General features: G+C 40.7%; 3 protein-coding genes across 6 annotated transcripts in view; 2 read left to right on the top strand and 1 right to left on the bottom strand.

Moving 5' to 3' along the window:
* Positions 1 to 4294, top strand: part of LOC109995771 (abl interactor 1) — a 29718-nt gene extending 25424 nt beyond the window's left edge. For all 4 annotated transcript variants that reach the window (XM_020649634.3, XM_020649619.3, XM_020649626.3 and 1 more), the window contains 2 exons: positions 786 to 971; positions 1059 to 4294. In XM_020649634.3, the coding sequence (XP_020505290.1) occupies positions 786 to 971; positions 1059 to 1234 (362 nt within the window). In that variant the 3' untranslated portion in view covers positions 1235 to 4294. The remainder of the gene's footprint in view (positions 1 to 785; positions 972 to 1058) is intronic.
* LOC109995827 (amyloid beta A4 precursor protein-binding family B member 1-interacting protein) lies at positions 4000 to 18630 on the bottom strand. The gene is made up of 13 exons (XM_020649696.3): positions 18234 to 18630; positions 15171 to 15230; positions 12328 to 12406; positions 11470 to 11675; positions 11281 to 11343; positions 11039 to 11198; positions 10718 to 10839; positions 10555 to 10626; positions 9125 to 9268; positions 7021 to 7131; positions 5301 to 5399; positions 5124 to 5211; positions 4000 to 4699 (listed from the first exon to the last, which is right to left on the bottom strand). The coding sequence occupies exons 1-13, from the start codon at positions 18264 to 18266 to the stop codon at positions 4602 to 4604; spliced, it is 1335 nt and encodes a 444-aa protein (XP_020505352.2). The 5' UTR covers positions 18267 to 18630; the 3' UTR covers positions 4000 to 4601.
* Positions 18631 to 20939: 2309 nt separating this feature from the next.
* Positions 20940 to 25990, top strand: si:ch211-252f13.5 (uncharacterized). Its single transcript, XM_020651926.3, has 6 exons — positions 20940 to 21850; positions 21988 to 22193; positions 22589 to 22759; positions 23678 to 23830; positions 24089 to 24155; positions 24349 to 25990. Exons 1-6 carry the CDS (start codon positions 21184 to 21186, stop codon positions 25920 to 25922), a joined length of 2838 nt encoding a protein of 945 aa, XP_020507582.2. The 5' UTR covers positions 20940 to 21183; the 3' UTR covers positions 25923 to 25990.
* The last annotated feature ends 304 nt before the right edge of the window (positions 25991 to 26294 follow it).

The raw sequence follows: 26294 nt of genomic DNA, 5'->3' as shown, positions 1-26294 counted from the left end.
CAAGTCGGACTTGAACCTGGGCTGCCTATCTGGAGGACTATATCCTCCATACATGGGGCGTGCTCACTAACCACTGCACCACCAGCGCCCCGCCATTTTCATATAAATTGGTACAGTGTCATTCTCTAAAAAGCATTAGTCATCTTCAAAGGGTTCTCAAATCCCCTTAAGGCACAATAACAAAAAATAGACACTGAACTTTGACTCTATTTAAATACAAGTGTTAGATTGGTGACTTAGGGTCCACAGTGGTCATTGTAAAACATCTACTAACACTACTGCTCCTAATGGTAGTTATACTAGTGCGGTAAAAAGGACCCTAAAGTGCCCTCTAGTGAGCATTTTAATTAATACACGTCTACTGTAGCATAACTCTCAGTTTTCACAGTGACAATGTGCCAAAGGTTTTTGTGGGTCCACATGATGGTTCTCCAAAAGGACAAATGAAATCAACACTATTTACTCTTTATAAGTCTGGTTTTTATTTTAAATGATAAATATTGTCCCAGTTTGCTTCTACACGGAGAGGTTTGTGTTGTTAAGAAGACGACCAAGCCTTGTGACGGATTGCTTTAACATTTTGACTCTGACCCAAACAGCTGAGAGATACAAAGTGTTGGATTTTTAAATGGAACATGTGCACATCCTCTGCTCGGAGAGATAATGTTTTGAAATGAATTGCAGAGTCGGATAAAAAGAGCAAACCCATCTCACGCGTGCCCTCCTCTTCCCTTACTTTCTGCTGTAATCTGTTTTGACTCTGTCAATCATCTGTCCTTTCTCAGTAACAGACAGCCCTGCCCCGCCTCCTCCGCCTCCCCTCGAGGACATTAATGTGTTTGAGGAGCCGTCTCCCCCCCCTCCTCCCCCACCTGTGGACTATGAGGAAGAGGAGGCTGCGGTGGTCCATTACAGTGACCCATACTCTGACGGGGACCCCAACTGGGCCCCCAAAGCCTATTTAGAGAAAGGTTGGTATATATACTCTTCACCCATTAAACTCAGCTGTGTTTGTATTTTTTGAGAGAATAACCTTTATGTGATGTTATTTGTTCAAGTCGTAGCAATCTACGACTACTCCAAGGACAAGGAAGACGAGCTGTCCTTCATGGAAGGAGCCATCATCTACATCATCAAGAAAAATGACGACGGCTGGTACGAAGGCGTCAGTAACGGGGTTACTGGACTCTTCCCAGGAAACTACGTCGAGTCCATCATGCACTATGCTGACTAAAACAAAAAAACAAACAAAACAGCCAGAGCAGCACTGCAGTTTGAAACAGAGTGACGATGTACAGGCAGGCGTGTGCAGTTCATACAGCCCCCATTCTGAATGAAGTGCCATGCTGAACTCATAAACTGTTTATCTTTTGGGGGGCTTGGGCTTGCACGGATTTTGTTGTGCTCAAAAATGATTAAAAAAAAAAAAAAAAACTGTCGTACAAAGAAGGAGGGGCCTGAAACGGGAGTGGGGGGGTCTGTTAGTGTACACTGTGGAGCAAAGGGAGGAGACATCTGTCTATTTGCTATCACAGTCACATCTGTGTTGGCAGGTCACAATTTGAGGTCACGTTTTACCTCAAGAGAAATAAACAAATAATGTCAGAGGTCATGATTAATCTAGATTTAGACTCAATTTGTGCATCTGCTCCTATCATGGTCTGCAGTATTTCCAATGCAGTAGATCTAGTGACCTGACGAGGCAGTGTATTTCCTACTGTATGAGGATCTAGTGCTCCTACTCCTTCTATTTGCACTGTAGACCTGCAGACCAACCCACTCCTCCTTTTTAAAAAAAACATCCATATTACCTTATCACACAAATCGAAAAAGGACAACCGTGGACAGTTATAAGAAGTGGACGTAGCCTCTCTTTGAAAAAGTGATGCAATCTTTTTTTTCTCATGGCCAGCGACTGGGGGGAGAGGAGGGGGGGGGGGGAAATGCACTGTTTGCATAAAGAAGTCCAATTATGTGAAACGAGACAAGATTGCAAAATGATGTTAATTTTGTAAAATATTGTCCCACTTGAAGTTATATAGACGTTTTAGGGCGTGGCTACCTGTGATCACTACGCCACTAACCTGTTATGGTTAGGCTCCTGTGAGGAGAGCTGGTTATGAAACAGACTGGAATTAATGCTAATGTATCTCTGTGACCTTAAAAGGCAGGCAAGGTTATTAGTGACAAGACTTACTATTTCAGTATTGAACCTTTGAGTGCCGCTAACAGCTCTCACAGGGTAGTTGTCATACGATACCATTTACACCTTATTACATCTTCTTCAGCAAATACTCACAATGGCTCACCATTAGTGATACATTGGACTGTAAGCAGGGTGAGATTTTTTGTCAGAAAACACTATCCATCCAATTACATGACAAAATCATCAAAGATATGAAATCCAGGCAAACCTAAAGTTCTCACAGGAGCTTTAACCAGGATCGAGATGTAAACGATGTTTCCTCCCTCTCATCTAAATATTCTCTATTCCTTAGGTTGAAAACGGTCCACTTCTTATATTCAGTCTATAGAACAAACAGACATCAACAAGTGCATTAGGACACGGCTGAATGTTGGATGACGTCGATGTCCGAACCACACAACGTTTAAAAAAGGGGAACAAACAACTTGGAGTTGTGTATTTACTATGCTCTGTGTCGGTGGCGATGCTGTTAAAAAGGGTGAACCGAGTGTACAAACACATCACAAGAAAAAAAAAGTCAACAGCTTCTTCTTTCTGTTCTCTGACTTGTATATAAACTGTCACGTGAGAAGCTGCCAGTACAGTTACATTTGTCAGTCGAGTGTGTTTCACCTGTGACTCTCCATCAGCGTCAGTGGAGGGGATGCCAAGATTTGGTGTTTTCCTTTTCAATTGTCTTTATTTTTACTTGAATTTTAATTTGATTCATCACTCACGGTGCCATCTTAACTCCAAGTGGCTGCATGTAAACATGAGTTTTATCTATGTTCAGTCTGAGTTTAATCATCTTCTTCATTGTCACTGAGTTTGGTGATGCTGTCCAGCCACTGTAGCAGAGCTCTGGAGGGTTTGCTGCTTCGAATTGTGAAGCAGAGGAAGGACTAACCCAGGTTTCTTTTTTAAAAATATGTTGTTTTTCATTGTGCACTGATTGTTTTCAGCAACTGTGATGACTTTATGATTACCGTCACTGCTCTGATTTTTAAACAACAATCGCTTTCCTGAAATATCAACTAACCTCTATCCTGTCGTTGTCTGCTCCTTCAGTGGTTGCTGGTGTGGTGCTTTACATTGGTGCTCAACAACCATTATCACCAACACAAACAACCTCAAATTATGAATTCTCTAGAAACTGTCAAAAGGTAACAAGGGATTCAAGTTGTAATACTTTGTTCCAGAGAGAGAACAAACATCCGATTGTAATCGTCTTTAATCGCCTCTGCATTTTTTAAGTGAATGTAGACTGAAGGGAAGCGATCAGTAATGTACTAAAGTTAGAATCAGCTACTTACAGATACACGTCTCGCTCCACATGAATGACTAACTGCAGTGAAGGAATGAATTGCAACCCCAAGGTCTTCAAAAAGTGCTCGTATAAAGATATCAGTTTTGATGTCTGCTCTTAAAAAGTGATTGTTGTTGCAGGTCGAAACCCGCCGTTAGATATCATCAAAGCTAATGTTTTGTAACAAGCTACTCAAACATAATCCTATGTACTTGGGACGTGCCGGACATTGAAGGGGACATTTGAATATAATATGAATACAGACTTTGAGAGGGATTTTTCCAGGAGACACAGATGAACAGTATTCATTCAGCTTCTGTGCATGAAAGTATCTCAACGTCATTACAGTGAATGATCTGCCACTACATCCCATTCTTGATTGTATCTTTTCCATCTTGAGGTCATTTTTGTGAGAAAACAACTTTTTTCTACCTAATGTATTTCTAGCTTTGCATTGGACATGTTTTTTTGTGTGTGCGTGTCAGAGACTGTGGAGAAAAGGCTGGTGAGCAGTTTGTATGTAAAGGCTTTATTTATACTTTTCTTTTCATAGAGAAATCATGAGACAACCACTGACGTGCAGAACTTTGTAATGTTGACCACGTAACGTCGAACATTTCATGGCATCACAGGTCAAGACGCCTTTCTTCGATGTGTTTTTTCTTAATGATGGAAAAAAACAGTAACTTAAATGTTCATGGGAACAGAATCCAGTGTTTGTCTTCTCCTCTCAGTTTGTACATAGGATGTCTTCATTGAAATTTATGTACAGTCTTTTTGTAATAAACAGCTCATTGAAACAATGAACAGAACTGTGTGCTTTTTGTGTTCTTAAGCTAGTGGAACAGGTCATGTGTCTAAACTTAGTCAGCTGAAAATACTTATATCATTTATCTGGATCTACTGAACCTGCAATCCCTTACACTACCACTAGATGGTGCTAAAACTCCCTTCATGTACAAGGTCCATCACAAACACCTATTTCTGTACATGTGTGAGTTATTACTGATAAGATCATTGGCATCAGTTAGATGTGTTTTTATTTCAAATGTTTTAAAGCAAAGGGAAACTAAAAGGACTTAATCCAGGCCAGCTGAAGTTAAACCTGGTTCAGACTTGCATGTGTCCATGAGGAGGAGGAGGAGGAGGGGGGATGAAGTCAGGTGGTGACTCATGAGGATAGTCTTCAACATGACCGTGGGATTTTTCTGTAGAGACACATTTTGAGGGATCAGGTATTTGTTTAGACAGAAAGTTACTTTTTCTAAATATGGTTTCCTCCTGAAAATTCCTGCTTTATGTTTTTCTGTTGTCTTTAGAAAGCAGCAGAAATCTGCCCTTAGCCAGTACGTATTAAAGCAAGTATTTATCTTGTGTGTCTTCTTTTAATGATGTAATTTATTTAAATAAATAAAAAAACAAGAATAAAATGGATCGTAAACATTGTTCCTCTAAGGTTTAGTTATGTCTTGGGAAGTGAACAAATTCAACATGCAGCTACTTGAACATAATCATGTTTACTGCCTCTTAAGATAGTGACGACTTCAAATTGTTAACACTGACTTTGCTAAATGATACTTCAAGCTTCTTAGAACCAGCGTATTAAATCAAAGTCCTAATGTGTACACTCACCTGTTTGTGCAGCAGAGTGGAGAGTTTGCAAAGTGGGGGCAGCTCTCTTCATAGCAGCCTGGTAGTTTCCATACAGGACGTTCCCATACTGAACACACAGAGGACACACATCCAGAAGTTGATGCAAAATGGCTTTAACATGTAACTTAGCTTTTGTGTTACAGGATTGAATCTGACCTTGGCTATTCTGATGGAGTTGACCCACAGCAGCAGTGTGTGTTGGTCCTCACAGCACAGGAACTTAATGTAGTCCGACTCTTTCTGGATGAGGGGATGCTGGGAAGAAAGTAAAAAACAATAATATCGATGTTAGGGGGTTATCCTATTGTTTAATTTTACACTTCTTAGCAGAGACCTATTACAAAAGCAATGTTCATAAATGGGCAGAGATTAAGTTTTTAAGTTTGAATACCCAATATGTCTCAGGCTCCTGCAGCGCTGCATCCTACACTACCCATCGTGCAACTCAACATTATTCATTTTTAGATTTTGCCCCCCACATCCTTAAAACACCACCACTTCAGTTTAAGTTTGTAAATCAGGGCCTTCCTTCCAAACAAGTTGACTGTAAAAGTCAAACTAAGAAAACGCTGATGACATGATCATGACATCAGTGAGGTTATTTTGTTCAAATTTATCAAAGCTTTCTCGGAGCATGACATGAGTCATCTGTTTGGAAAGCTGAGTGTGTATTCCCAGTAATGAGTAAACCAAACTTGGTGGAAAAATTGGTGGATCGTGGGGCGCCGCTGGTGCTCCTTTGCTGCATGTCATTCCTCACTCTCTCTCTCTGATGTCCATTGCTATCCACTGTCCTATCTCTACAATAAAGGCCCAAAAAGCCTCCAAAAAAACGTAACAAAAAAATTGGTGGATTGTACCTTTTAGTGCAAAATGCTGTTTCTCTGCTCCGTTTGTTTATTTGTAGTGAACACAAGAGCCAGCAGAGGGCAGCAGATACATGCGCTCTCAGCACTATGAGGGACGCTGGGACTGAACTCTGCTTTTCATTGGAACTGTTGTTGTCCACTAATCACTCTGTATTCACCTCCCGACTACTTCATGTTGATCTGTTTTGGTGGAGTAGTGTTATGAATGTGAAGATCTCTTCAACCTTGATCTCTGTCTGTTTTTGATGGGACACATTTTTATTTTGATGTACAGAAAGTATATATCAAGTATACAGTAGATTCATTTTAATTTAATGTATGCTTACAGGGTTTCTTTTTGTATTGTGATATCTGATAACTGAAAATAACATTTGCAGTAGTTATTACTACAGCTCAACAAATACATGGTGGTGATATTATCAGGTTAATACAAGTCTGTCACTCTTGTGTATTCATATCATGTTTCCTTTTTTCAGCCTCAACTACATTAAAACCTTTTTTATTTATTTTTTCAAACATGTCATGCAGAAAACATACTTGGGCTAATTTGGTGTTTGGTGTCATTGCATAGTTTATACAGTCAATTGGCTCAGACCACATAGTGCACAATACTCTCAGCAGGGGCGTTTCTCTAAATGTACGTTGTTTCTGTTCTGCTGTTGCCAAGCCTTTGCTCCTACCAGCCACCGTACAAAAAAGTTGTTCATTTATTTATTTTTTTACAAAAAAAAAAATGATGTGTTGGTTTTATTTCTAAGAAGGAATAAATCGCAATCCCACTTGTCCCCATCTTGAACTATGAGCCACATGTTTATTTGTTTCTCCTCTCTTGTCAAACCTCTGCTCATTAGTTTTCCATCACACATGGGCTCATTTTGTTAAATGTACCGGGAATTTGTATCTCAAAGTAAAGCAACTACAAATAATATTATTTGGGGCGTACTGTCCAGCATTACATAAATGTTCTCTGAAATGCGTTTACGTCATGAAACATGTGTTGAGCTTACTTTCAGCATGAAGCAGAAGTTGGTGGGAGCTCTAAACTTCTGTTTGTAGTTGATCGTGGTGTAGATGTTGACTTTCTCAAAATGGATGAAGCAGGCAAGATCACTGGAAGACTGTGAGAGAAAAAAAACAACAATATAAATATTGTAAATGAGGCCTGCACACCAGAGCTCTTGAATGCTTTATGGGACGAGTAAATAACAAACATACTGACCTCAAAGGAAAATCTGTGTGCAAGTTAATATGATTTACGGGATTGGTAATCCAGAACATTTGAACAGTGATATTTGAGAAAGTAGCATACTTTTAATCAATCAAAACATGGCTGTTGAATATTTAGTCTTGACGCTTTGGTAGTTGTTTTCACATGTTGTTAAGATAAAACAAACTTTCTCACTCTGACTGTATGCTAGACATTAAAATGAAGACACGTCCAAGAAAAATTTAATTTGTTTTTTTTTTTGTTTAACTTTAGAAGAAATTCAATTTGATTTTCAGTGAAAATAGTTTGTCTTTCTCCCTAGAGCATTTCCACATTCCTTTCTTTAACATTTGATATCGAGCAGAAGCACATCATGGTCACACATTTAACCACGACAAAGACACGCACCGTTTACTGGACACCAGAAGTGTCTGCATGCAAGCCAAGGTGAAAAACAATCTCTTTGCCCTATTTAGTTTTGTTCCAGACATTGTCTTGCACCTTTGCTCTTTTTCATCTCTTATCTTTCCTCCGATTCTGCTTAACTAGTTCTGACTTGCATGAAGCCTACAGTACGTACATGTGGGTTCATTTCACACTCCTGTAGAATATTGGTTATGCTTGCTCCTTGTCTGATTTTGGCAGTTTCTCTTCCTCCCTCCTAATGAACTATCTTTTCCAGATCTCCCTCCATATGTCCTTGGCCTCAGATGATTCCTGCAGCTCTCTCATGTCGGCCATTAACACATCTGCCCCGCAGTTTTCCCCTCTATCTATTAGCTTTTTTCCAGGATGTATTTTTCTCCTCTGTCTCCCAACAGCGTGTTTCCTTTTCTATTCACACTGTAAATCGTTATTTTTCTGCCTTGTTATCTTGCATTTATGCCTTTAAAATATTTAAGCATTCAGCCATTAAAGGAGCATTGCATTAGAGGAGAATGGCCACTTTGTGATTATTTGATGATGAATCAATAAATAAAGGTAATGCTGTTTTTTTTTTTAAAGCAATAGTTTGACATTTTGATAAAGATGCTTGTTGTTTAAACTCCATGAATTAAATGAAAAGATTAATACCACTCTTAAGTCTGTCTGCTTTGCCTGATGCTAAAATCAGCAGATGGTTAGTTTAGCATAAAGACTGTAAACGCTGTTAAGCTAATTTAAACATGTTTCATTTGAAAGTGTTTTCTTAATAATAGTTGAATAATGGGCTATTTCTGAGAGTATTCTCTGTTAGTTAGCTTTGCATTGGACCATAGCTATCTTGGTATGATCTCAAAGTTTCATTTTGAAACTTAAAGGGGATGAAGAATGAATCAATAACAATGAATACGTCCTGAGCTGAAAGTAGGTGGATTTATCGTTACCTTTGATGAAGCTAAACCAGCGGTTTCTCCCTCTTCTTAGTCTTTATGAAAAGCTAACTGAGTTGCTGCTAGCCATAGCAGTATATTTTTGGTGTGAAGGCAGAAGAGTGGTATTATCTTCTCTCTTTGCGATTTTTTATGTACAACTGATTATTTTTTATCCTACACCCTTGTCAGGTTAAGACTAATGTAAGCTGAGACTTAAAGACATAGCATCAATTATCCAAGAAGATACCTAATTATAAACTCTTTTTATTCCCTACATACAATAAACCTCCATGTGTTAATGATTCAAACTGTTTCTCTGAGCATTAACATACACATTATAATAATTTTAGACACCACAGTTACTGCTAGCAAAGATTAGCCTACTGAGAATATAAAGCAGGATATTGATTATCTTGATACAGTAGATCCCAAAAAAATCACCTTTGAAAAACACTGTGTATTAACATTTTCCCTATCAATAACCATCTTCAATTTTCTTAAGGTTTGCATATGATAAATAGTTTAAAAAGCTTCTTTGTGTTGACAAACCTTTGTCTTCCCTCTGGGTACATAGTAGAGGCCCGATGCCCTTAGAACAAAGTAGCGAGGTTTCCACACTTTTTTTCCATCTTCCTTGAGGAACAGAGTGCCCTCAAGATCAGGAACAATCACAGTAGGACCTCCAAATTGCTCCTGCAGAGCCGAACAACGAAGATCAGCATCAATATAAAATCATGACATAATATTTTTCTGGGTGTCGTCTGCATAACAACAAATTGAGTTTTTGTAATGTGTTCTAAAAAACAGACCCCATGATTAAATGTAAAGGAGAAACAAAATAGATTTGTATGCGCTAAGATGGGTGCAAAGGATTTTAAACAGAAGTTTTTTCTCTTTTGTGAGTGAAAAGCATATTATTTAAGGGCCTGTGGTCTGTAAGTTTTGTCTAAAGTTTTGGTTCACACTAAACGCTATGTTGATACTGGATGTACTCTAACTGAAGTGGTGTCATTTTTTAACTATGGAGACAGAAGGTACATCGTAACTCGCAGATATGACTTTTTCACTTCCTGCAGCCAATAAGAGAGCAGCATTCCTTTTAACCCAGTGCTCATTACAGTTATGCTTTAGTGGTTTTTTTTTTTGTCTCTGAACGAACAGCAGTAAATAACGTCTGTTATCTACAGTGGCCGGTAGGGGTCATACGCTCAGCAACTGATGAAACGACATACATTTAGAAAAACGCGCAGCATATATAGAAATGCTGCACATTCAAAAGCAAATGCAAACTACCACAAAGAATGCAAAGGCTGAAACGCGCTGCAAAGACACAAACGTGCTGAAAATAGGCAAAACAACTGCATAAGCATCAAACGCGCATTACAAAAACAAAATTTAAGTCAAAACACACACAACCAGAAAACAACAGCAAACACAGAAACGCTTCAAGTTCAGATATCGGTGACGAGAGTCGAGTGTGGGTCCGTGGCTGTAGCCCCGGGATGCCTGGAGCTAGTGCTAGCTCTGGGGCTATGAGCTCCAGCTGCAACTTATCCCTCTGCACCCGCTTTACCAGCCTGACAGTTCGTGCTTTTGCCATCCCCGTTGTCTGGGTTGAACTCACGACTCATCTCTTTGCTACAGTTTAACATTACTCCCTGTCATCAAACACTGACACTTCACCCACGGAGAGCCCTCTGCCCCGGGCCTGACAAGTTCAAAATCCTGGCAGACGGAAGTCCCATAGCCTTCTCAAGACGGGCAACTTAGCAAAGCTATCGCTCGACAAGACCTCATTTCTCAAAGTTGTGTTTCCCCCCCTAGCCTACATGTTATAAAGTCGTGTTTGCCTACAATAGAAAGTGGGGCATAGCCCCGGCGATATTAAAGAGATAGGTATTTAAACATTGTTTTTAAGTTTGGTAAATGACGCAAACATGATCTTTGTTTGTTTGTGTTCACATGTTGCCGTTACCAACCTTTAGTAAGAGCTGTTTGGCTTGTTCATTAATCCCACTCGAACTTGCCTTCTTTTTCCTCATGTAAAATAACTTCAGGGGGATAGAAGCATGGTTTAGTTTAGTGACTAAGCATTAATGTGTTTAATCTTTTGCAGGAAGACAACGACTCACTCATACTCACCTGAGGGTCCTTGAACATTACATACTTCTCAGGCCTTGACACAAAATAGATTTTGTTTTCACTTTCATGAGGCCATGCAGACAGTGGCTCAAATAAAAATTCATGGTCCTCAAAGCCTCGCTCTGAAATGATAAGACACTTTCAAAGTATGTAGACTCTATGTCTTCAGTCTAGGAACATGTATGCAACAGTGTCTCCTGCCTCTGTTTGTGCACGCGATGTGCACGCGATGTGCACGCGATTGTGCACGCGATGCATGTGCACAATAGCCTGCATATGATTTGAGTACATGTACAGCATGTGTGTGCATGTTTATCTCACCAATCTGCAGCCCAGGATTGGTCTCACACAGGCTCCAGTCAACGCTGCAGTCACAGTATGTCTTCTCAAACAGCTTGTCCAAAACCTCCCGGACGGTCTGTCTTTCGTCCACCATCAGCGTCTTGGAGCTGCCGTCACTCATCAGCACCTTGACTATCATCTTGGAAATAAAGTATTTACTTTAACTGTGCATCTGAATGGTGAAGAAAGACATTAAACAATACTGGGTTTACCTTCCTTACTTTTGAGTCTTTTAGTTTCTCAAGAGCCAATTTAATTTTGTCCTCCTTTGTCTGTGGTTCAGTCTGGAAACAAAAACAAAATGAGGACGTTTATATATATATATATATATATATATATTGTAGTTATATATTGTATATATATATATATTGTATATGTTTTTAAAGTTAAATGAGGATTTTTATGGTTACCATCTGTAGTCCTCTGGAGGATCCAGCAGAGTTTGACAGTGGAGGAAGGGCAGGCTCAGATTGCTGAGTCACGGATGACTCTGCAGTTTGATTGTTTGTTTGGCCGCTGGTCTGCTGATCTGTCGGAACTTGTGAGGTGGTTGATTCTGATCTGAGGTCAGCTACCAGAGCATCCAGGTCCTGGTCCTCCAGCTCATTAAGAGACTCTGTTAAGAGACAAATTGTGGCCTGAAGGTTAGAGAAGTTATCCTGTAAATGTCACTGGTTCATCCCTGACAAATGGATTTCAGCCAAATCAATCATTATATTTAAAGAGACACACACACCAAAACGGAGTGTTCTGAGAGAGTTGGTTTATAGAGTCACAAACCTCCTCTGGTGCTTGATCCATGTTATATTTTGACCAAAGCACAGCACAGATGTTTCATTTAGACCCCAGGGGACTGTTTGAAAAGGTGGAAAAGGGGGATAATATGTCCTCTTTAAAGGCCAAACTCGATTATTTTCTGTACAGAATTTATTGATCTGATTGAATCATAATTCTGATACATGAAATCTTTAATTCTTTATGCTGAAGAATTTGAACTTGTAACCTTTATCCCACAAATATCTATCTCTCGTTTCCCAAACTGATATATATCTCCTCTTATTCCTGCCTGGTTTTTCAGAGGTTGGCTCGACCTTCTTGGCAAAAGAAAAAAGAATCACTCCCTGATGCCGAACAGAAGCCTTATCTCTTGAAAGATTGCCTCATACCTCCTCGCGCTCACTGTCAGGGTGGTGTGACTCTTGATTGGTTAAAGTTTTGAGTACCGTTCTTGCTTCAGATAAGAGCACAATGTTTCCATAAACACTCACCATTGAGGTCTGTGAAGCCAATGGAGAAGGTGCTCCTTCTCTGTGAGGCAGGAACCCCTTCTGTTGTCTCCGATAAACTCTGCCACAAATGTAATCGGAAATTAACAACATCTCACACTGCTGCCTTGCAAACATAAACACAGCATCTGGAATAGATATTAAAAAAATGATATCAAGTTCCATCTAACGTTTACCGGCATTATGCACAGAAGTCGTGTCCTTGACAGAAGCAGATAACACTTACTTTGAAAGAGCAGCGTAAAAAGCAGCGCATATGTTTCTTTGAACTTTTGCTCAATTATATAACAAGCCTGTTATTTATGACATCGTTATTCTGTTTTATATCATGCTGTCTTTACAAGTAACAGTAATAGTGAACACATTGCACTCTGTTTACTGTATGCATTGACAATAAATCAAATGTCAGTTCATTTCACTAGTTCACTAATTTCTCAGACCTGTGATGTTACAGCCTCTCTACAGGCTGTACAGCCTCTGCCTGAGGACTCGGAATATCATAAAGAAAAGGGCTGATTTCCAAACAGCAACATATAAATCATTAACAAATGTCTCTGCAGAGCCAGTCATATTCTGAAAAACATGCCGGGCAGGAAGCCAGCTGGTATACAAAATGATGCCTGCAAGCGTGCAGCTCAACCATGACGACTGTGCTGAAAACACATGTCGTCATGCTGAAGCTGCTGCTGCTGCTTAAGTAACACCTCCGAGCTCTCTATAAGTCAGGGATGAAAAAAGGAATCAGTTTTTGTCTTCTGGCTCCAAGGCAGTTTAGGAGGGAATTGACCCAATCAGAGCAATGCGTGGAATTAATTTTAATCCTTTCGTTTCTCAGTCTCTTGCTTTAATCAAAACGCTTCTCTTGCCAGTCTGTGGAGGGGTGTTTGTCACTGTGATGGGGCTCCAAAAGGACACATGCCAAAGTGACATATAGAGCTTATTCAATCTGCTATGTCTGATGTAATGTTTCAGATTGATCCCACTCCCAGGGCTGCTCTCATTTAGCTTAAATGTGGGGATTTGAAATGGACGATAAAGAATATTTCGCCTCAAGCAGAAGTTGCATCAGTTGGAAATGTGTAATGTTTTTCTTGGCGAGCTGCAGTTATATGATGAGCTGCTTATGTGAGCTTAAGGAAATCTGCAGCACTCGCCCAAGGTCAAATCCAGATTCAATGACATCACATCTCAGCGTCGCCTTATATTTTTCTGTCTGATGCCGGGTTTAAAAACAAAGACTGCCGTTTGTAATCAAATAACATTGAGATTACCGAGATATACATCAAGAGATTTGTCTGGCTCACCTTGTGTAACCTGTTCCTACTTCAAACGCTCTGACGGGAACATTCAGACAGAGTGTAAGATTCCCGGCTCATCTGTTCGTGTTTTAGGAAAGAATGCAACTGAAGATGTTGGAGATTGCACTCCACCCACAATTCCAGATGAACCATGATGGCAAATATTGGTCAATGTATTCTCAGTGACATCAAAGATATGTCTTCTGATAAATGAGGTTAAATGCTCATGAGGCTTGCTCAGAGAGAAAGTTAAATAGCTGTATCCTATCAGGACACTTAAAATAACATCACATTTAGTATTAACCCAAATCAGATATTTGTAACTGTAAACTACTCTATTGATCTGTGTGCTTGAAATTAAACTGACAAAATGTGAGTTGACTTGAGGTTTTCTTGACTGATTTTTATATAATCTACATTTAAGTAGCAGCTCTGGAAATGTCTTAACTATTAAATTAAATGATTGAATGAAGTGCAGATGGTGATCCAATGACTTAAGGGATCCTGTAAGTCTTTCACTCCAGCAATCAAAAGTGTCAAAAGTTTGTGTTTTGAATAAAATATCTAACAGACATCCATGTTCTCATGAGGATTACTCGCAACTATTTTGGGCTGTCTACTCTTCATACAAACCTCAATGGGTCAATACTAATTATCATGGTGTTTGAACAGAATCTCAAAATGTGATATTCCCATCAACCTCTGTGTACAGTGGTAACAATTCAGCATGGTAACAATCTAAACTTCAATGGTTAATCTGATAAAGTTTGAGTTTAACATGCTAATATGCAATGTGTAATCTGGTAAATCAGGTTAGCATTGCTAATAAGAAAAAGTTGCAATGGTGAAAATGTTATACCTGCTAATGAGGTCAACTGCATGATGAATCTGGCAAATACATAATCTGTTTCAAGAGATGGACAACTACAGACTGGCTGAAGTAAAGGTCATAAAACGGGCCTCCTCCATGTTAGCAGATGGGAAATTGGTCAAACTACAAAATCAAAATACAGATCAAATAATTTTGTTCTAAAACAGTTTCTACCATCAGCATTATTCTCATCTGATTTATGCCTATAGTGTTCACTGTCCTGAGAAGTTAAGTTTTACTTAGTCATCAGATTCTAACAAATGATATAATGCCATGACTGACAGCTCTGTTAAAAATGGATTAGCAGAGTAGAAGGAGGCATGCTATAATGAACACAAATACAAGAGTCATTGAAATTTCCATAGTTGTCAGTGTTTCTGTTATGCAGTCACTGTACCGACCTGAGGGATCTTTGATGTCTTATCTGTGAGGCAAAGGTATGTTTTGACACATTGAAGGAATACTACAGCTCTGCCTAAATCTAAATAATGTCACCATAAGTATCAGTGCCCAAAGCATGAATATTTTGTACAACAGGAGGAAATGCGTCATCCACCTTTATATACAGTGAATGATTAATATCCCACAGCTGGTTAGCATTGGCATGTTCATGTTAAAATGTTGAAGTATGCTTACAGCTTTGGTGTACAACTAACCTGAGAGAGATGATCAATCTCTCCAAGCAGGTGACTGAACATGGCATCTATGTCGTCCATCTGCAGATGGTAAAGAGAATGAATTTCCACTTTAGAATCAGTAATGAAAGTACATCATGAGAGCCTAGAGAAGTAGCATCAGGAACAGAAAAACTTTGAATAATTTCAGTTCATTGTAAAGTCAGTTTCTACTCGCTGTTCATAAATCAAGCAGAAAACATTGAGAAATACACTTTATTGAAAGACCAAAATCAGGCCTCCATCAGCTCCTTTATAACAATGGACATTTTTGTGGAAAAACACAAACACACTTGCACACATATACACACATACATGTACACAGTTTGGAAATCTGTGCCAGAACTGCACAAACAGACCAACAGTGTGCTCAATCACCCTAAAGGGAAAAACAGAAATGTGATCTCAATTTCTAAATATGTCAGAATTCACAAACACAACGCAAAGTCACTGCCATGACGCTGCAGTGTGAAAGAGCAGACGCTGACATGTTCGCATGGTTTCCATGTTGCTCTGGCCGTGAAGTCAACACATTGTTTTCATCTCCATCCAGCAGACGAATGAAAGTAGTCTGAAGTAAACAGAATCACATTTAAGTTCACATTCTGCTCACAATACACACCATCCAGGAATACACACTGCCTCTGATTAGTTTTTTCTTTGTCTTACTTGCCTGCAAGTCACCACATGAGCTGATGGAAAGCAGTGTGCCTTTTTCCTTGGAAATCTTTAAATATAAAGACTCCTCAGAACAGATGTGTTAACCACAATCTGAAATGTCCTCTGGGAGAAACATGACATAAATTCACTAAATAATCTTTAAATCGTCAGCGATTGCTCAAGGCGAGGCAGATGTAATTGTTTGCGTTGATAACTAAAGAGAGCGGCACTGAGATCAAAGATTTTCATCGGCAACAACTTTGTGCAACTCAGGCTCTGGGTTTGTCCATATGGAGACGGCACCTTGCCAGCTTTAGGGTCAAAAATACATCTCCCATGTGGAGCGGCTTAAAAAGCGAACAAAAGAATGAGCTGTATGCCTCTTGCCAACTCTTTCAGACTGTTTCTATGAACAGTTATCAATAACAATACATACAAATGTAAAGTTAAACCACAGCAGCATTCATAGAGCTAGAAACAGTACAAGCAGAGGACTACCAATATAGAATGAATATTAATGTAAGAAGCAAATGCAACAAAACATTTTCCATTACTTCACATGTATTTTTGTTTGTTTTCTTGATGTAGCACGGTGATAGAGATCCAAAGCAATAAAGCTACAGCCTGTAAAACCAAAACAATGTGCTGAAAGAAGCTAAAGTGATCGCTAGGACATGGACACACACACACACACACACACACACACACACACACACACACACACACACACACACACACACACACACACACACACACACACACACACACACACACACACACACACACACACACACACACACACACACACACACACACACACACACACACACACACACACACACACACACACACACACGCCCGAGCAGTTGGGTCTCATTCTGTGTTTATGCTGCACAGTAAACAGAGCATCCATTAAGCTGTAATGAGGTAGAAGAGGAACAGTAAAGAGGATGGCTGTGGATTAGGTATTGTTTCCATTTGAAAGTGAAAGCTTTGGGTCAAGAAATTAAACTTCATGTTTGAGACCTCAGAGCTTCTGCCTCACATGTGTGAAAGTCAAACCTTACTTCTTGTTCTGGAAATTCTGTCTCATATAAAAATAACAAATAATATGCACATGCATGTCTCTATTTTAATTACATGCGCTCTTTATTGATACTGTATGTGCTCATGAAAGCATGTATTAGAAAACCTGTTTGTGGATTCCAAGTTCTCATCATTACACGTCAAACTGCTGCTGCCCTCTCACTCTGTGGTCTCTCACGTCAACAGTGAGGAGCAACCAGCACAGACACACAGACACACAGACGCACAAACACACAGACACACAGACGCACAGACGCACAAACACACAGACACACAGACACACACACACACAGACAGACACACACACACACACACACACACACACACACAGACACACACAGACACACACACACACACACACACACACACACACACACACACACACACACACACACACACACACACACAGACGCACAAACACACAGACACACAGACACACAGACGCACAAACACACAGACACACAGACACACACACACACAGACAGACACACACACACACACACACACACACACACACAGACACACACAGACACACACACACACACACACACACACACACACACACACACACACACACACACACAGACACACAGACACACAGACACACAGACGCACAGACACACACACACACACACACACACACACACACAGACGCACAGACACACACACAGACACACACACACACACACACAGACACACACATATGCACAGACACACACACACACACACACACACACACACACACACACACACACACACAGACACACAGACACACAGACGCACAGACACACACAGACACACACACACACACACACACACACACACACACACACACACACTCACAGACGCACAGACACACACACAGACAGACACACACACACACACACACACACACACACACACACACACACACACACAGACGCACAGACACACAGACAGACGCAAGGCAGAGCCAAAGCCTAAGAACACAAAGCGATTTATTGAGACTTGTTTGCATGAAAGGAATCAAAAAGCATTGCCTGTAGACAGCACACCAACATGTTTTCTCTTCTCTTGTGGTCGAGAGTTTTTACTATTTTCTAATTAGTTGCACACCCTTCCATTGGCTGCTGAGAGAGGACATGTGTTTGTCCTAAACAAAGCTGATGTGGCTGCTCAAGAATTTAACTCCTCATGGGACTAACAGAATGATGAACAGGTATATACATTTCTTAAACAGGAAGTTGTTACAATGCACAGCTATCACACATATACGTCTTTAAAAAAGATCCACAATCAATTAATTGTCAGAGATCTTACCTTTTCTGTGCCTGTCACAGCTGGGAGCATCATAAAGTCTGTGTAAGGACTGTGACACTAACAGATCAGTGCATAAGTAACCACTTGCGCATGTGACTTAACACATTTTAACTTCCTGTTAGGCAGAAGGAGTTGAAACACTTCTTCTTGTAACCCAGAGAGAAGTTACTATTTCTAATTTAGTTGTCATGTTGTCTTTCACATATTATGTTGATTAACTAGAGAGTCAACTCAAACCCGGAGATGCTGCTTTCAGGTTTTAAACACCAAATATGTGGAACAAACTAACTCTGGGGGGAAAGCTTTTCACCCATTTATTGTCATCCTCCAGTTTATTTCTCTGTTTTTATGTGTCTTTATTTTACTCTGTGCTTCTTTTAAAACTTGTATGAATGCTTCTTTTATGTCTAATAAAAGTTCTAAACCATGCATTGCCATCTTGTTGAAAGGTCCTCTACAAATAAACCAGCCTCTCCTTAACGAGCTCTAATCAATCAGTCTAACTGGAAACACCTGTGACTGTGCAGGGTCGTTAAAACACACGGGTCAGTTGAGGTGATGCGGCATATAACTAAGTAACAACTTACAAGGTTGAGTGGAAGAAACTGGAAACCTCTAACGATACTGAGAGAGAGAGCGAGAGAGAGAGAGAGAGAGAGAGAGAGAGAGAGCAAGAGAGAGAGAGAGAGAGAGAGAGAGAGAGAGAGAGAGAGAGAATTTAAAGAAATTGTATTGGCATGAAGACAGAGCTGCCATAATGGACACAATACATTTATTTGCTAAAATAATGCAGCTTTATGGTGCATTCATGTGGTTCGGGACATATCGGAAAATTGAGTTTCCGAGTTGTAAAATGCACATAAACACTGCTGAGGTCGGAACATTAACTCAGAAACTCTGGAAAGAATTAGGAGTCGAGCTTGCTGACTTGATGTAATATTCGTCATCACATGGGGGGTAAAATATGCTTTCTTGCTATTCAGATATTTTGTATTAATTCACGTATTGCACATAAACTTTTGATTGACATTCCACAGATCGTAGCATCCTTGTTGTTTTTTTTTTTGCTGTTGTTACAACATTACAAACTGAAAGCACACTAAAGTTGGAAGAACGACTTCGCAACTCGGAAACTCAGACAGTCCGAGGAGCACACGAATGCAGCATAATACAGTAGTCCTGGATACAGTTAAATCTATGTATACACTGAAAAAATAATAATAATAAAAAAAAGCCATCTAGTTGTTTGAACTTTAAAAAGTTATTGTCGGTGCTTCCTTAGTATCTTGGTACTTATTGCTTATTTTATTATTTCTATTCTATTTTATTTTAAGTTCTTAAATCTATTTCTATATTTCCTTTTGCTTTATTGTGTTTGAGAACAACTGTGTTAAAACCAAATTTCCACCTGGGATTAATCAAGTTGGTCAATCACTTTGGTCATGGCTGAACTAACCTGCAAACCAGGCAGACCAAAGCAGTAGCCACTGCTCTATGCTTTCACTTTGTTAGTGTCTTCTTACTTTAGTTCAACTTTTGGATAGTTGGAAAACAATAACATTTAAGTTATAGCAAAGTGACCCTCTATTTTTTAGTTACTATGACTTGTTTTTGCAGTTTACATAAAGGTTTGTGTTGCTTTGGGTTCCTATTTCATTTTAGTGACTGAAGTATTAATATGTTGAGTACATTTATACTAATGAGGTTAGGAAAAACTCATGTATACTTCTTCTCATAGTTGACGTGGCTGCAGATAGAGAAAGACGCTGATAATAAAAGCAACACTATTAGTAGACAGTAGCTGCATTCAGACTCGTGTGTGGTCTAAAACATCAGAGCATAAATTAGTAACTGTGCTTAAGTGCAACCCCACTATCACTTCCAGTGTGTGTGTGGGAGTGTGTGTGTGTGTGTGTGTGTGTGTGTGTGTGTGTGTGTGTGTGGGGGTGGGGGTGGGGGGTGCATGTGCGGGTACATAAAAGTATCAGCACATCGAGAACTCCTTGTGTCAAAATATTTCTACACTTCTAAGTATATAAGCATTTCTGGAAATGACAATGAACTACTGCTGAAAAAGTGTTCTTTCTCACTTATTCTGTTGTTGTGTCTCTGAGTGAGAGTTTGCATGACTGCCCTTTTATAACGAAAATGACAAGAGGGGGAAACGTTTAAATGTTTTTAATGTGAGTTTAAGCTTTGATCAAAGCCATGTGGGTCAGGGAGGGGAAATTAGAGGGGTGATAAACTGTAATGAAGTTTACATTTTACAAGAGATGCGGTTTTTGGCTCAAACTTTACAACATCACAGAGTTGTGTTTTGAAGTCCAACCATTGCATCCTAATGCAGTTATACAGAGGACATCAAAGCTTTGGCGCCATATAAAGTTTTGACTTTAGTCCCAGTATGTAAATCGTTGATACGTTGATCCAATCTTTTTAAAAACCTTTAAACTAAATTTTGAACCATTTTGGAGCATGTCATGAAGTTTTGGTGTGAGTGCACACTCATGAATGACCCTCTGGAGTGTGAGAATAAAAATAACATAAGAAAAGTCCAAATATCTACCACATGCAAAGCTTCTATGGAAGTGCAGTGAATCGGCAGAGTGGTATGTCCGGGAAAGCTACGGGTTAATTTAAAACTAGGAGCAAAGCCTGTTGCCAATTAGGAGCAGTGAGCGCCACATGTGGGCTAGACGGAGCTCTCTCCAGAAGGGCAAAGGGGGCAGAAACCGCGGCGCGCACGATGGAGACAAGCTGAATGTCTAAGCTTTCAGCAGTATTAGATTAATGGGAATTAAATCCTCGGAAAATAACTTTAAAAAAAAATGTTTTTTGCTTTTCATTAAAGGGATGACCAACCAACAACTGCTGGACTGAAGGATTAAATCGCCTAAAAGGCCACTATTCCGTCGTGGCCTGTTACCACTTAAACCTCCAGCATTGCAACATGGCACATTTCTATACCATATTTTTACTCTGTATAACATCTGTACTCGGTGGAGCAGGGAGCGTACCTGAGCCCTGCCATAGCTCGCGCTGCTTTCCTGCACAAGACTTGAGGAGACCGTGCGTCGGTGCGCACTGCCAGAGGCGCACGGAGCCAGTAGCGTCCAGACGGCAGTTTACCCACTCTGCACAATCTAGACAAGGACAAGTTTACCCGAGTTACCAACAGGACGCTCGTTTCAGTCATCACCAAGCCCAGAGCGCACCGTTAGCACCCTACGCCATCATCCAACCTCAGCAAGGAGGCTTCACGCAACAAGCGGAAACAGATGGCGTCAGAAGAACGAACTCGAGGACCATCACAGCGGAGGTTTTCCATCCTGGCTGCGCGGGGGGGACCTGTCCGACCACTGTGTCCCATCGCCAGACCAGTGATGATGGCGCAACGCGGGAGTGCAAAGGGATTGGATGTAAACTTCCCTCCATGATGCGCCAGAAGTCCAAGACGAGTGTCGGAGACGGTTTCGGAGCGCATGGCGGAGACTATGGGAGAGAAAACTCTTCTCCGGTTCATGTGACGGACAGGGCCGCGCAATTTCTGGATGAGCTGCCAGATTTTGGGTCCGAACGCGGTGCGTGGATCCAGCTGACATGTGATATGAAACCAGGTCAGTATCTCCATGAGAGAGTATAGCAAAAAAGAAAAAGTTACAGGCCTACGCATTCTTATTTCTGCAATCTGCACCATACTGAATAAGAAAATATGAATCCCTTAAATTGCTTCATAATTCTGTCTTTCCTGCAGGGAACAATGAGGTCCCCTCAGAAGACGCTCTGGTACTGCAGCTGCAGCTGTCAAAGAGCCAGGAAAAGCTGGTTGAGGCCCTCAGGGGCCAACAGGACGAAGTCAAAGAGCTGCAGAGGCTTCTCAGTGAGCAGCAGGGGGCGCTGGTCAGCCAGCAGAGGGAGATACTAGAGCAACAGAGGAGGATGTATGAACAGATGGAGCAAGTAAGGCTGTTGTGATTGATGCTGGGGATTAATAACGATAATGATTTTTAATGGACCAGTTGATGGTTTTGTTATTGGCCAGTGATTAGAGAAACCTTAAACCTTTATTCAGAGGAGATGGATGAAAAACGCATGAACTAGAGAAGTTTTATTGTGTGAGATGGTCCTGTGTGCTGACCTCCATATGGAGCATCTGTTCTGTATGGACATCAGAGAAAAGGATTTTTGATCATCCATCACATTAAAATCAGCTCAACTTTACGCAAAACTGACTGATAAGAACCGCCACAACAATCATGCATTTATTGTTTATTTTGTTTTTATGTATCAAATCTAATACTGATTATTTTCATGATCCCACTAAAAGAATGTTATTTAATGTGTTTTACCTCTAGGTAAAAGCCCAGTACAGCATACTGATGGATGGCATCAAACAAACATCTTTCCAGAACCTGCAAGGGGAACTGGACACTCACATGGAGAGCATTAGTAGGCAGGTCAGACCCCACCAAGCAAAGCAGGCTCTGTCTCTGCACAAGGTGGACATGGATGCCAGTGTGATGGAGGTGAGCTGCAATCAGGGGGTGGAAGAAGTCTGACTATCAATAATTTGTGAATCACAAGGTGATGCTATCTCAAATACCCAACAAATATAAAAAACTGTGGTACCAAATTCAAAATTATGTGCTTGTACTTTTTTAGTACTTTTTTTTCCAACTTCTGCTTTGCTTTCTACTCCACAACATAACCTAAATTCTTACTACTTTTCAGATTAAGATTCATAATATCTATTATCAACAAATATTTATTGTAATCCAATAATGTAAAATACATTTTGAAATTCGCAATACTGTATAGTCATTGTATTGTTTTTCAAGCATATCATGATTCCTAAACTTTTGAATATCAGACAAGAAAAGTTTTGAATGTAGGAATTTTAATATTAAGAGTGTTTTTGCTAAATTAAAGTGGAGTTTCCTTGAAACATCCAGCAGAGGGTGTATTTTTTCTTATAGTGGCCCATAGTAACTCTAAAAGAAACCCACAGATTGTGATGAATCTTAACAGCTTGCAAGCTTCATGTAAATCTTTGGGGAGGGGCATAAACGTTTTTGAATGTGTTTTGCTGGACCGATGATTGATCAACAAATGATTTATCTTTTTAGAAAATGGCTTACTCTAAATTCTAAATTATCTCTAATTTCATTCAGAATCCCCACAAAGTGACATATTTTGTCTCTGAAGGGGCAGACACTACATTTTAGGTCAAATTTTAAAAAAACACATCTAGGATGATTTTTATATAATTGGTATGTAAAAAGTTGTTACATTCATACCTGCATGAACTTTCATTAAAATTTCTGATCAAAAATATTAGTATATTCTAAATTGACATGACAAGCAAATAATGATGTACAAACCCGAGTTACTAGTTAGTTTTAGTCAATCTCTCATCATTACACTCACATTTTTTATACCATCAGGTGGATCACTCCATGTTGGCCTGTGGGACATGTAGTCCTGACGAGTACTGTGGCTTCAGCAGCGGTCAGCCTCACTGTGAGAAATGTACTATCTGCCCTGCTGGCTTCTTCCTGGTCGCCCAGTGTTCAGTCCACGCGGACAGAATCTGCCAGGTGAGCTCCAATACAGTTTTACAATATATCGGTTTATAAGCAGTTAGCTGCATTATTTGATGACTTGGAAGTGAAAACTTTGTGTGCAGAAACCCAAACAGTGTTCTAAAAGATGCTGAAACTAACATGGCTGAAGAGTTTGGTGGCTCTTTGTGATGACCACTATTACCAATTCCTTTTACATAGAAGTTGTAGTAAAATACTAGTTAAACTTGCTTTAAAATCAATTCAAGAGTTTTTTTGTATTTGTCATTACAGGACAGAGATGAATGCCTTGAACTATCTGATCTGTGTGGAGATCATCAGAGGTGTCAAAATACTCCAGGTGACAAGAAGCACTGAGAACTTTTAACTTCACTGGATTGCCAATTATCTAAAACAGTTCCAATAACAAATCTTATCATTTCCTACACTCCAACATTTTCCATTGATTTAATTGCTGATAAATGATTTAGTCATAGACAATGCATTCAGGTATTGAAAAAATATCCAAACTAACCCAGATTCCCTGTCCTCAGGTGGATTCAGGTGTCAGGGCTTGACAGAACGAGATGCCAACTCAGGAATGTGCGGACACGGCTACTTCTACAACTCTGAGATGGAAGAGTGTCAGGCATGTAACGAGTGTGATGGAGAGCCCATCACCTCACCTTGTACCTTCACTACAGACACTCTTTGCTCTGGCCCTGCTGCAGGTGATAGCGCCCTCTCTCTGTCTTGGGCTGGAGATGTGAGTCTGCATGGTGCAAAGGGTAACGTCCTAGCTCATGCCTTCCCCAGTGTGCAGCTTCACGTCCAGGGAAGAGGTGCTGCAGGTCTTGTGTCGGCTGAGGACGGGCGGCTGGTACTACGGCAGCATGGTTTGGTCTGGCTGGATGAGAATCTTTCAGTGAGCCATGGATGTCGTAGCTTCATCCAGGTGTGTCTGCGTTTGAACAACACGGATGGTTCTGAAGGTCGCGACCTTAGTGGCGTTAGGATCGAGCAGCGAGAGGGACGGTCACTCCAGAGCGCCAGCATCAGTGGAGTCGCAGAAGTCGCCCCTGGTTACGTGATCTCTGTCCTTCTCCGGAGCGCAAGCCAACACTGTAACCAAAGCAGTGAAGGTCTAAAGCTGTACGACCAATCAGCTGCTTCATTCAGTCTCTTTTGGCTATCTCACGACACAGGGGCTGTTGCTATGACAGCACAGGCCACAGTGTCTGCACATTACCACACAAACTATCGCCCAACCTTTCGCACCACCTCCACCTCTGATCCTTACGTTGTTGGGCTGACTCATGATGGTCGTGGGATCCGTTTTGCAGAAAGTGGTACAGTGCGTTTTGTCTTTCAGCAAGCGTTGTACTCAATGGGTCAGGCATGTGTTAATGAGGGCTTCCAACTGTTGGCATACCTCAACCGTAATGGAACCGGCATGGAGCTATGTCGCTCCTTCAAATCAGGCGTCCACTATCGAGACATGTCTGTATCCCTGTCTGGAGCGGCTAAAGTTGAACCTGGAGATGCCTTGGGCTTTGAGATCCTTTCTCCTGCTCAGTGCAATGTACGTTTCTTTGGCGATGAAACGGGCATCAGTGTCCTCAGCTTGGTTTGGGTCCCCGCTGCTATCTCTTCCTTCATGTCTGCCTCTGTGGCTCACATCGGCCTTCCTTCAGGAGCAGTCCGAAACAAGCCGCTGTTCTTCCGCCAGACCAGCCTTCAGGTTTCCCAGATGGGGCTACTCGCCAGAGGATCCACCGATCAGAGACGAGATTTTGCCTTCAAGGAGAGTGGAACAGCCAGTGTGGCTTTGGATCTCAAACTCATTCACTCCTGCAATCTTGTTAAGGTGACTCTTCTACAACGAAGTGATACAGATGGGTCAGGAGGAGGCCGGGATGCCGATGTGGTACGACCAATCCCTCTGGCCCAGCAGGTTAGTGGTCAGATGTCCGAAGGCAGCCATTGGGCCAGTTTAAGCCTGCGTGCTTCCTTCCAGGTTCACAATGGCACAGCGGTGTTCTTCACCCTGGACTGCGTGCGCGGACGGGTCAACCAGATCAGCCACCAGACAGGAAGTGGAGTGTCAATCCTCTGGGTTGCAGCATAACAAAACAGAGACAAAACTTTACCCTTTTATCTTTTTTATTTTTGACTTCCATTTAGATCAAAAGTTAAGCCTTTTATGTGATGGACTCGATGCATTGGTTTCATTTCAAAGGAAAAGTTGGACGATTTGGGAAAGATGCTAGTTTGCTTTTCTTGCAAAGAGTTACACTAAATTCTACCAGAAAGCAACGCAATCGAGACTAACCTTCTCCATGTGTAGGCCAACAAGTTGAGCTCCTGGCTTGAATCCCAAACCACACACCATTAACTCTGGATTTTTGCAAGCTTCATTGGCAGAGGGAGAAATCACAGGAAACAACAAAAAATCCTATTCACAGCTTTGACTGTGAAATCGCTCAAGTATATCTGGACA

The sequence above is a fragment of the Labrus bergylta genome, chromosome 4 (assembly GCF_963930695.1).
Source record: "Labrus bergylta chromosome 4, fLabBer1.1, whole genome shotgun sequence".
NCBI lineage: Eukaryota > Metazoa > Chordata > Actinopteri > Labriformes > Labridae > Labrus > Labrus bergylta.
Note: the sequence above shows the minus strand (reverse complement) of the source record. Positions and strands in the feature narration are given on the sequence as shown.

Coding starts and splice junctions, on each gene's coding strand:
- si:ch211-252f13.5 (XM_020651926.3), top strand. CDS start 21,184: ATGGCACATTTCTATACCATATTTTTACTCTGTATAACATCTGTACTC. Junction 21,851..21,987: donor GACATGTGATATGAAACCAG/GTCAGTATCTCC, acceptor TCTTTCCTGCAG/GGAACAATGAGGTCCCCTCA. Junction 23,831..24,088: donor ACGCGGACAGAATCTGCCAG/GTGAGCTCCAAT, acceptor TTGTCATTACAG/GACAGAGATGAATGCCTTGA.
- LOC109995827 (XM_020649696.3), bottom strand. CDS start 18,266: ATGATGCTCCCAGCTGTGACAGGCACAGAAAAG. Junction 11,676..12,327: donor TGGCTTCACAGACCTCAATG/GTGAGTGTTTAT, acceptor GTCTCTTAACAG/AGTCTCTTAATGAGCTGGAG. Junction 7,132..9,124: donor TACCCAGAGGGAAGACAAAG/GTTTGTCAACAC, acceptor TTTCTCTCACAG/TCTTCCAGTGATCTTGCCTG.